The sequence below is a fragment of the Terrapene carolina genome, unplaced genomic scaffold (assembly GCF_002925995.2).
Source record: "Terrapene carolina triunguis isolate 2854851 unplaced genomic scaffold, T_m_triunguis-2.0 Scaffold179, whole genome shotgun sequence".
NCBI classification, from domain to species: domain Eukaryota; kingdom Metazoa; phylum Chordata; order Testudines; family Emydidae; genus Terrapene; species Terrapene triunguis.
The window spans coordinates 11,642,775-11,655,156 of record NW_020664530.1 but is presented as its reverse complement, the minus strand read 5'-3'; the positions used below and the strand labels follow the sequence as shown (position 1 = coordinate 11,655,156).

Sequence of the window (12,382 nt, the reverse complement as noted above, 5' to 3'; positions counted from 1 at the left end):
GGTGTCCCCAATTTTTTTTTACAGCGTTCCTGGGCTGGGCTGCCGGCGGCGCGCTGACACGTGTGGCTCAGACTCCCGCTCCCAGCGCAGCCGCCGCTCCATGCAATTACTGTCATTGCCGGCGGGGGCGCCGGCGGCTGGGCAGAGCTCCGCTTAGCGCCCATGAGCCCGGCAACAGTAGGGCTTCGCAAGGAAACGGGCGGCTGCCTCCTGGCTCAGCCGCCACGCTCAGCCCCAGCGGGGGGCATGGAGAGCGCGTTCACACCCCCACCCCCCGGAGAACAAAAGAACCTCGGACGGCGGTCCGGTGGAGGAAGAAAGAGGACCCCGATGCCCGTGCATTGGGCAAGGTAAGCGCTTCCCCACAGCTCTACCTCGGGTGCCTGCTGGTCCGTGCTCCTGCTCCCCTTGTGCGTGGGCAGCTGGAGAGGATGGCAGCCCACAGAGCTGAGCTGCCCTGGTGCCCCCCTCTCCCTGCCCCAGCCTCTGTCATGCCCGGTATCTGGGTTTTAAGCCCTGCTGCTCTGTTATGCCTCCAACAGGCCTAAGCCTGTAAGTGACCCCCATAGCAGCTGCCTGAAGTGCTTGGGGGAATCACGCAGAAGGAGCGTGATATTCTTTTGAGTTCTTTCCTCATGGAGGCTGCGCTTCGCCTGGCGCAGGACTGCAGTCTCGGCAGGACTCTAGGCCCAGCACCTCGCCTTGGTTTGTAGACTTGTAGTGCACCCCTGGCACTGGGCTCAGTCTGGCACCACTACCCCTCGCCAGTGCCCAAGAAGCAATCAAAAAAGTTGGATGGGCTGATTAGGTTAGGTTAGTTGTCATACTGTTGCTTGGCCAGTGTAGAGATCACTGAATGCATAATATTCCACTATGATGTTCTGTCCTGAGCAAAACTGGCATGTTATGAGGTAGTGCCTGTGAGGGACAGGTGTCTGTTTATGTCATCCAGCCATCATGTCTTAGGTCTTCGGGGGGGCTTTTCCATCCTGCTTTCATTGGATCAAAGTCAAAGATGATTCTCACAGGGAAGTTAGTAGACATTTAGAGCAGATGAGCATACCACCACAGAGAGCACTTGGCAACCATTTGAGAGAGTGTGACCTATTTAGTTAGAAAATGGAACTTTTCATTCAAATTGAGTTTGTATCATTTGATGTTTTTAATCATTTGGAGGTGCATGCAATGGGTTCTGCAGCACTCTCAGTCAGATTTTGATATGAAATAAGGAAGGAAGTATACGTGACTAAAAAGGGTGTATTTCCGATTACAATCAACATTGCTTAATTTTAAGGAAAAGTCATCTTGATCTCTTAATCAATGTTTACGTCAAACAGTTGATGAAATTCAAATAGTGACTCATAGTAAGTGACATGTATTCTCTAACCCAGTGGTTCTCAAAGTCGGTCCGCCGCTTGTTCAGGGAAAGCCCCTGGCGGGCCGGGCGGTTTGTTTACCTGCCACGTCCGCAGGTTCGGCTGATCGCGGCTCCAACTGGCCACGGTTCGCTACTCCAGGCCAATGGGGGCTGCGGGAAGCGGCGCGGGCCGAGGGATGTGTTGACTGCCACTTCCTGCAGCCCCCATTGGCCTGGAGCAGCGAGTGGGAGCCGCGATAGGCTGAACCTGTGGATGGGGCAGGTAAATAAATCGGCCCGGCCTGCCAGGGGCTTTCCCTGAACAAGCGGCAGACCGGCTTTGAGAACCACTGCTCTATCCTTTACTTTTAATAGTGAACAAGAAAAAAAATGGATAGGAATAAAATTTCATTTTTTTCATTTTCAGTTGATGCAGCCTCATGGCAGATAGAAAAAAATTGTCTGGGGCACAATTTCGAAAGCGGACGGCTGATAAGCAAAAAAAAGAAAGAAAGCAAGAAGGTTCGTTTCTGAAATATCTCCATCCACTGGCCAGAGATAAAGGTAGTTCAATGCCAAAGGATCAAGCAGAGATGGAGGTAGGGATGACAGTTTCACAAGTTGAAGAAGAGTTTGAAGAACATAATCTGAATATTAAAGACGAATCAAATGAGACACGCGAGGATCAAAACTTGGAAGACCGTGAAAGTGAAAATGTCATTCGTTTGAATTTGAGCTTTAGTGATCCTGCTACTTGGGCCAAATTTGATGATCAAGTCCGACAAATTCTGGTGGAACATGGGGCGGAACAAGTTCAGCAGTTCGATTTTTCCCAAAGATAGTAAGCAAAGAAAATTCTTGACAATTCATTACAAATGTAGGCTTGTTAATGGAAAAGAAATGCACCATCAGTGGCTGTAGTATTCCGCATCAAATGATTCTGTCTTTTGCTTCTGCTGCAAGTTGTTTGGCAGTAGTACCATTGGCACATCATCTTTTTCTGAAAAAGGCTCAAAGGTTTGGAAAAACATGTCTGCAATTCTTTCAGGGCACGAGAAAAGCAGTCAACATTTGATGAATGTTCAAACATGTAAGGAACTTGAACTGCGATTGAAATACAAGAGAACAAATGATGATGAACATTTGCTCTTCATTAAGCAAGAAGAAAAGTATTGGCATCAAATACTAATGACTTGCTTTGGTCAGAGTTCTTGGTATGCAAAACCTGGCCTTTTGGGGAACACACGAAAAACTGCACACTGGTAACGGGAATTTCCTCAAATTTGTTGACTATCTAGCTTTCTTTGACCCGCTTATGGATGAGCATCTTCACAGGATTAAGGACAAGGAGATGCATTTACATTACCTAGGGAAAGACGTACAGAATGAGCTTATTCAACTTCTATCCAATGCCATCAAACAAAAAATCCTAGCAGCTGCTCGTGCTGCAAAATACTTTTCGATCATTCTAGATTGTACACCAGATGCAGGCCATGTTGAACAAATGACCATAATCATTCGGTTTGTGGATAGGCCTACTTCAGAGACAGAGAATGAGACTGAATCAGTATGCATAAAGGAACACTTCTTGGGATTTGTGTCTCTTACGGAGACAACTGGAGCTGGTATGACAGAAACTATTCTCACCAGTTAGAAGAGATGTCACTGCCTATAGAAAACTTGTGTGGTCAAGGCTATGACAATGGGAGCAATATGAAAGGGAAAGAAAATGGTGTCCAGCGAAGAATTTTGGATATTAATCCACGAGCCTTTTTTGTTCCTTGCAGTGCACATTCATTGAATTTGGTTGTTAATGATGCTGCAAAGTGTTGCTTGGAGGCAACCGCCTTCTTGATTTAGTTCAATGTGTGTATGTGTATTTCTCAGCTTCTACACGTTGCTGGGAAGTTCTAACATGCCACGTATCTAATCTCACAGTTAAACCATTGAGTGAAACAAGATGGGAAAGTCGAATCGATGCCTTGAAACCTCTTCACTATCAGTTTGGTGACATCTATGATGACACTACTCTAACAGGATCATCTGGCAATACGTCACAAGTTGATGCAAAGGATCTTACAAAAGCCATTTCTAGTTTCAAGTTTCTTGTTTCTCTTGTTTTGTGGTATGACATATTGTTTGAGATCAACATGACTAGCAAACAACTTCAGGTGAAAGAATTAGACATATGTGACGCCATTAATGAACTTGGAGAAACCAAGACGTTTCTTGTGGGCCGCAGAAGTGACGCAGGCTTTGAGAAAACATTGGTTGATGCAGGTGAACTTGCCGAGGAGTTGGATGTACCGGCACTTTTTGAACCAGATCCAATCTGTATTAGAAAAAAGAGGAAGCAGTTCACATATGAAGCAGAGTGAACTTTTACTTTGCAGTCATCGACACAGCAATACATTCGGTTGAAGAAAGATTCACATTGATACAGCAAATTAGTTCAGTATTTGGCTTCATATATGATGTTTACAGTTTGCAAAATACAACACCAAAGCAAATTATGGAACATTGCTTGAATCTGGAGCAAGCTTTGCAACATGGTGAATCCAAATATATTGATGCCTTTGACTTGTGCAGTGAATTGCAAGCTATTGCAAGACGAGTCCAAAGAGTGCATCACCGCAAGATGTATTGAACTTCATATTGGAAAATAAGCTGACAGATAGTGTCCCTAACACAGTTATTGCTCTTCGCATCCTCTTGACTCTCCCAGTTTCTGTGGCCAGTGGTGAGCGAAGCTTCTCGAAGCTCAAGTTGATAAAAACATACATGCAAACATCAATGTTGCAACAAAGACTTGTTGGGTTATCTACCTTGTCAATGGAACATGACATTGCTCACAGTATTGACTTGGAGGAACTTGTTTCTAAATTTGCTAAATTTAAAGCGCAGAAAAATAAATTCTAAATTATAACGTGTTACTCTGTGACAGTGTATTGTGTATAATGTATGTGATTTATTTTAAGGGGGGAGGGGAGGGGAACGGGGAGCGCAAGGTGGAAGTTTCACCTAGGGCGCAAAATATCCTTGCACCGGCCCTAATAGTGATGCATGAAATTCACCTGATTCAGGCCGTTCATTTCTCAATATTTTCCCCAAAACCTCACTCACACTAGAAAAATCTAGTCTCCATAGCATAGATGTTTCATCTTGACCCGACTAAGATATTTGGGAAGTCCACTAAACATTTTGTGCCCTTGGTAATGCAGACAGAAATGCAGACACTGTACTAGTTTGTTTATTTATTTATTCTCATGCAGCTTTTATCAAAGTAAATCAGAGTCTGCCTTGATACCTGTTGTTATTTAGTCTGGCTGTCAGTATCCCAATATCTTAAGAGCTCACTCTACTGCCTCAAGCCTTGTTTCCATCCTAGAAATCTGTACAACTGCTGCCTTAAGTCTTGTATACACATTTACACAGCACAGCACTGCTCTTTCAATTTAGCATCTCTACGTGATACTTATTTTGGGAAACTTTGTCTTGTGGTCCTTTGTTTAATTATAATTTTTTAGCCTACCTACTTTGGAGTTCTGATAATTGTTAAACTTCCACAACTAGTAATATGCGGGGGTAATTGTCAGAAAGATTACTTACCAGTAACTGTAGAATAAATATATATATTTCTTACTGTATTGCCTGTAACTATTCAGACTATCTGCCCACATTCCCCTCTTCTGGGAGTTCTCTACTGTGAGACGTTATAGTTTACTAAAAGGAACTGAGATGGTTGGGATCATAACGTGTTTATAACTGAACATTTTTGTGTGAGGGTACTTGTGCAGCCCAATGAGCACTACTTTGTGCAAAATTCCAAAAGCTCTGCAGTACTGGGGCACCTGTCTATAATGGTGAATATGCAGTGGTAATACAGTCAAAGAACTACAGTTACTGGTGAGCTTCCTTCTTGTATTAAGGCTATAAGTACCGTTCTGTGCATGGTTGGAACCATAGCCATTCAGATTCCTCCTTTTATATTTTCCCACGTTATAATGAAAAGTAAAGCTAAACTCACTGTACTGTTTTATTTATTTATTTACTAGAAAATAGCAGTGTGAAAATAACACCAACAGGAACCCTAATATTCAGACACTTCAAATACGACATGAGTGGAATTTACACTTGTTCCCTCGTTTTTAGACCAACTGCAGAGCAGGCTGAAAAAAACTATTTGCTCAAATATGTTATTTATGGTAAGAGATCAAAATAGTTAATTTACAGTACAAAAACGTTTTTTCTTTCACTTTTAAAATGTATGTTGATGTTTTGAAATTCTGATAAACCAGCTTAATTTAATTTGAGTAGAGTTGCAGAATTCTGTACCTCTCTCAATAATTTGCTGTTAATTGTCACTTACCAGAGAATTCATGGAATGTCATTTTCAGTGCCTTAAAGGAAATTTTCTGGTCTTTTGATTGAGAAATTGTTAAGCATAGCTCTCTGCTTTTAAAAGGAGACATGAAACATAATTGGAAAATAGAAAATTGAAAAACTTGGTGGGTGAAAATTCTTAAAAACTATGCCAAAGTAACTTCATTTCATGCTGACTTATTCCATTGGAGATTTATTTTAATGTCTTTTTTTTTTTACCTCCTATTCCTGGGATTCCAGGAGAGTCACTAGGACACACTTTACACCAATGTAAAGCTCTTATTCAGTTTTGTTTTTACAGTGTTGTCAAGTAAGTCCTGCTCTTCTAAGTGAATATTGTGTAATGAAATATAAAGTGTTAGCATTTTTTAAAGAACGTGTTAATTCTGCTTCACTATTCAGAGTAAATTTTGTTGCATAATGTAGCAGAATGCCCCCTGATTCTGCTGAAATACAAGTATTACAGATAAAATTATATTTCTTCATTACCAAATCCCCTTTTCTTTCCTTAAGGTGTGATTCTATTCTAACTGAAGCCAATAGCAAAACTCCTATTGACTTCAATTGGACCTAGGTTGAAGCCAGTGTTAGCTTTGAAACATTGAGTAGAACAGAATAGGCCAAATTAATTCCTGCTTTTAAATTCACCTGAATTTGGCCCACTATCTCCAACCTTAAAAAAGAAGTCTGATTGCTTTAGTAGTTTTTCAACTTGCTGAACATAGCTGAAAAGGGGGAACTTCTTTTGAATTTTATTTTTTCATGATCAAAATGCTGAAGTATTTATTGTTCCCAGCATCTGTTTCCTAGTGTTATCTTCCAGTCTTGTTACAACTTGCTTGTTCCCCACAACAAGATTCCAATCTAAATATCTGAAAGAAAAATTATTTTTATAGAAATGTACAGGGCTTCCAGAATATGCGGGACCTGGGCACAGAAGCAGATGTGGTCTCCCAATTTACAGGAATAATTTATATATAAATGTATTAAAATACATGATGATATGGCTTAAAAAAATTCAGAATGAATATGGGATACTGCATTATAAACCAGCAGTGAACGGTCTAGTGAGTTATCTTTAAATGGGTACCAGTACACCATCATGTAGTCTGTATAGCATTGTTTTTTAACCCAGCTACCTGATTTCTCTACTGTCTCCACATTCTCTTTCTCTTTGTCATGTACTCCTTGTATCCCTGATTTTTCCATTCTCCCTTCTCTGTTCCTTCATTCTCTATTGCTCTGATGCCTCCCTGCTTCTTTTTCTTTAGCTTCCATTCAGAGCCGGCTCTAGCATTTTTGCCGCCCCAAGCACCAAAAAAACCCCCCAAAAAACAAAAGCCACGATCGTGATCGGCGGCAATTCGGCGGCAGGTCCTTCGCTCTCAGAGGGAGTGACGGCCCCGCTGCCGAATTGCCGCCGAACGGCTGGACGTGCCGCCCCCCCTTCATTGGCCACCCCAGGCACCTGCTTGCTACGCTTGTGCCTGGAGCCGGCCCTGCTTCCATTATTCCTCTGTCTCCTTGTGATCCATCCATTTAATCTGTGACCCTACTGTTGTCATGACCCCCTTCACCATGTGCAAGACTGTGATTGTGGGGAGCTAGGGGAGCTAACTTCAATTCAGTACAGATTGCAGCAGAAGAGACTCTCCTCACCCCCCTCTGCCGTATCAGCTATTCAGCAGGACCAGTAGAGAGACTAATCTAGAAGGGACATGCTGCTGAGCTCAGTTGCTAGAGGTCTCTTGGGACTCATTCTGGGGGACAGGAGTCAATCTTGAAGCCCTTTAAAATAGCTTTTTTGGTTCTCACTAGAAGGTGCAAAATACTGTATTATAATTATATATTATTAAATGCAATGCCTGTGATGATAAATTGCACCTCATGTTGAAATGTGTCTTCTGAAACTGCTATTGTCTTTAAGTTCCTTTATATTCTTAAGCACTTATACTATAGTCTCTTCATTTCTTGAAAGTGAAACAAAAATATATAGGGGCTTTGTCCTTATTAGGATATGTTTTGCAAAATGAAAGGTGATATTTATCTATGGAAACAAACAGGAATGCTGAATTATAAAGTATTTTCCATTGTTCTCTGACACATGAATCCTTCATTAAAATTTCAATTGGGGATGTAAATCAAATTTGTTTATGAACTACACAAAAATACTGTCTCTTTTTAACTTAACCTTCATGTTTAAATGTGCATCTCTCAGTATTTTGTATTTTCTTTCACCTGCAGCTTATTCTGATCCTAACTTTTACTATGAGTTTACAGCCCGGTATCATGCAGCCCCTTGCAACAGTATCTACAATATTTCTTTTGAGAAGAAGTTGCTTCAAATACTAAGCAAACTTGTCACTGAACTTTCTTGTGAGGTTACTTTACTCAAGGCAGAGTGCCATCATGTAAAAATGCAGAAAGCAGGTCTACAAAATGAAATCTTCTTTACTTTTACAGGTAAAAATTATTGATCTTTTAAAGACTGCTTAGTTTTTTCATGGTGAAGCAAAGTTTATTTCATGGAATATCTTCACTATTCCTATTGAAAGCATTTTACGTCTTTAATTCATAAAGAGTTATCTAGATTATAACAAAATACACAAAAATAATTTATGTGGTAAATCCATGTAAAAATTATGAAAATTCAGATGTCTGACTCCAAAAAATATCCTTCACAATAGCCTACAAACCAAGTTAGGAGCTTTTATGCATCTACCCACAGACACAGTTATTTAGTTGGTCTTATCATAGAGTGCGATTTTGACCCCTGAGGCATGCCCACACAGGAAAGTAAAGGGATATAATATGCCCCCTTCATATATTGTGAGGAGCAGTGCAGTGGGAGAGCAGCTACTGTGGGGCTGTCATTCCCCCTCCTATGCATGTGTGTGGAGGAAGGGAGGCCATGGCTGAGGAGTTAGCAAAAGCATTCCACTGTTTCCTTCCCCCCGCCCCCCCAGACACACACCACCACCACTCAGCCCTCCGGGGAAGTAGCCTGTGCCAGGCCTGTGGCTGGTGTGTGGATTGTTTTCCCTGAAGCAAGGAGGGACCACTATGTGACTGAGAGTCACAGTACAGTTCCTGTTCTGCTCCTGGTGGCAAGGTTTGTGACAAAGCCTTAATAATTTGCTTAACAGTCTGCTACTATTTTTATCCCCAAATTAACTGGGTGTGGGGGATAGTAGATTGAAGGGCCCTAAAGCACAAATTGAGGTTAAAGAATCCATCCCTCTGCCTCCAATGTGCTTCAGCATACTTGTGTTGGAGCAAAATCATTTTGCTCAAGCTTTACTCGATTTTCCATGATTTGGCATTGAGTAGAGAGCTGTGGAAATAAGAGTATATTACATCACCTTCAGGATGTATATTTTTATCAGGAAAAATTGTCAAGAATTTGCTAGGCTACCTGAAACTATCACCAAAAGATGAGAAAATGATACCTATCCTAATTGATTCCCCTTCTTTGGTCCAGGCTCCAAGCACATGGCCAAGAGGGAACTTATATAGCATAAAGTTACAGCTCCTGCGGGGGCATTACAAACAGCCCCTGCAGAACAGCTATGGAGATACAAGATGCCGCCGATGGTCAGTTCCTTTCTTGTTACAGCTGATGAAGGCGCTTCCAGTGGTTGCTGTGCTGGCTGGCTGCCTCAGTTGTCTTGCATATCTTCTAATTTGACAGCTGTCCATGTAATTTCTCCTTAAAATTCAATGGACAATTGAATCCTTTAACTAACAAAAGAAATTTTGTCCAGTATCACTCCAGGTGGCTTTCCTAATCCTTACAAATCTGCCTCACAAGAAAATAAGACTCAGAGGGCTAGATCCCCAAAGGTGCCAAAAATTAGATTCTGAAAACCCCCATGCAGCTGCTGCCTAACCCTGTAGGCTCCTAAAGTCTCTGTGCGCCTAGCATTCTGCTGGTGGACATGTGTAAAATCTCTTATGTCCCAGTGGGATCTGCAAATTAGGCATTCCCCACCTATCTCATCTGCAGATCATGGTCCAGTATGTGTCCATGGAGGAGGAGATGGTAGTAGTGCCCCTTATACCCTGTAGTCAAGTGGTTAGAGAACTCACATAAGATGTAAGAGGCCTGGATACAAATCCCTATACTTCCTGATGTGGAGCAGAAACTTAAACCCAGATCTTCCTTTCTCTAAACCTTGAGCTATGTGGTATTTTGAGGTGAAGCTCAGTCTCTCTTCCACTTTTTGTAAAATACATAAATATTCACTGGGTCAGGGAGACAGAGAATGACTGACCGATTACGGTACTCTCCTGGGGTATGGGAGACCCATGTTCAAGTCCCTGTTCAACAGCAGGCTGAATGAGGTTTTGAACGTGTGTGAATGCACTAACCACAGGATTGTGGGGATGGGGGGCAACAGGTCCCACCACCACTTTTTGCATGAAAGGACTGCCTTGGCTTAAGCACCTACACTAGGAGAATGTTCAAGTAGAGGGAATCTCAAGCAGAGGGACATGCCATCAGTTAGGTGACTAACTCATTTTGCCGGGTGGTGCTTAGGCTCTGCCACCCTTCCCAAAATTTGCTATTGGCTATCTTAGGCAGCTCCCTACTCAGTATGCTGGCTTTTGTTAATCCCATTCTTAGGCCCCTGACGCCCCTTATATTGTATAAGGAACCTGGGTAGCTAACCTTGGCCTGTGGAATTCCTTAGGCAGCAGGGACCTAAAAGTTAGGCATTGCAGCACTGAGTCCAAGTCCCGTTTGAGACTTTGGACTAGATCCACATTCTTTATTATTCCCGGGGGGGAGGGAGGAAGGAGGGGGAAAGAGAAAATAAGACGCATATTGGATCTAAGAAAAGCGTTCACTCAGTAGGTTTAGGCTTTCATGTAAAGGATGCCTACTTTCGTATTTTCATCTGTCCTATTGATCAAAAACTATATGAGGCTTGGCTTGGGTGAAGACCCCTCTCAATATAGGGTATTTTTCTTTACACCTTTTTCCTTAAGAATGTTTACCAAGGGTATGTCTACACTACGAGGGTAATTCGATTTTACTTAAATCGAATATGTGGAATCGATATTGCAAAGTCGAACGTGTGTGTCCACACTAAGGACAGTAATTCGACTTTGTGAGTCCACACTAACGGGGCGAGCGTCGATATTGGAAGCGGTGCACTGTGGGCAGCTATCCCACAGTTCCCGCAGTCCCCGCTGCCCATCGGAATTCTGGGTCGAGCCGCCAATGCCTTCTGGGTAAAAAAAATTTGTCGTCATCCGTCCGTCACTAACGCCCTCCCTCCCTCCATGAAAGCGCCGGCGGGAAATCAGTTTGCGCACTTTTCTGGTCAGTGACAGCGCGGACGCCACAGCACTGCGATCATGGATCACGCTGCGACCATCGCTGCACTTGTGGCCGTTCTCAACACCTCGCAGCTTATCATACACCTTTCCCTGAGGCAGATGAAGAGTAATCAGGCGAGGAGGCTACGACACCGCCGTGATGGCCTGAAGTCGGAGAGTAGCACAGAGCTGTCAGAAACCACGAGCCCCAGCGCCCAGGACATCACGGTGGCAATGGGTCATGTGGATATCGTGGAACGGCGATTCTGGGCCCGGGAAACAAGCACGGACTGGTGGGACCGTATAGTGCTTCAGGTCTGGGATGAATCCCAGTGGCTGCGAAACTTTCGCATGCGGAAGGGGACTTTCCTCGAACTTTGTGAGTTGCTGTCCCCTGCCCTGAAGCGCCAGAATACCAGGATGAGAGCAGCCCTCACAGTTGAGAAGCGAGTGGCCATAGCCCTCTGGAAGCTTGCAACGCCGGACAGCTACCGGTCAGTCGCGAACCACTTTGGTGTGGGCAAATCTACCGTGGGGGTTGTTGTCATGCAAGTAGCCAAGGCAATCGTGAAGGTACTGCTCCCAAAGGTAGTGACCCTGGGAAACGCACAGGTCATCATAGATGGCTTTGCCGCGATGGGATTCCCAAACTGCGGTGGGGCTATCGATGGGACTCACATCCCTATCCTGGGACCGGACCACCAGGCCAGCCAGTACATCAATAGAAAGGGCTACTTTTCAATGGTGCTGCAAGCACTGGTGGACCATCGGGGACGGTTTACAAACATCTACGTCGGATGGCCGGGCAAGGTTCATGACGCTCGCGTGTTCAGGAACTCTGGTCTGTTTAGACGGCTGCAGGAAGGTATTTACTTCCCAGACCACAAAATAACTCTTGGGGATGTGGAGATGCCTACAGTCATCCTCGGGGACCCAGCCTACCCGCTAATGCCCTGGCTCATGAAGCCCTATACTGGCGCCCTGGACACAGAAAAAGAACTGTTCAACTACCGGCTGAGCAAGTGCAGAATGGTAGTGGAGTGTGCTTTTGGCCGTCTCAAAGGGAGATGGAGAAGCTTACTCACTCGCTGTGATCTCAGTGAAACCAATATCCCCATCGTTATTGCAGCTTGCTGTGTGCTCCACAATCTGTGTGAGAGCAAGGGGGAGACCTTTATGGCGGGGTGGGAGCTAGAGGCAAATAGCCTGGCTGCTGATTACGTCCAGCCAGACAGCCGGGCCATTAGAAGATCCCAGCGGGATGCCCTGTGCATCCGGGAGGCTTTGAAAGCTAGGTTCCTGAGTGAGCAGGGCAAC

At 43.9% G+C, this 12,382-nt stretch overlaps 1 protein-coding gene across 1 annotated transcript in view; it reads left to right on the top strand.

The window, feature by feature from the left end:
* LOC112117075 (zona pellucida-binding protein 1) overlaps positions 1-12,382 on the top strand; it is an 81,433-nt gene that overhangs the window by 23,510 nt on the left and 45,541 nt on the right. The window contains exons 5-6 of the mRNA XM_024214923.1: positions 5,413-5,562; positions 7,985-8,203. Of these exons, the coding sequence (XP_024070691.1) occupies positions 5,413-5,562; positions 7,985-8,203 (369 nt within the window). The remainder of the gene's footprint in view (positions 1-5,412; positions 5,563-7,984; positions 8,204-12,382) is intronic.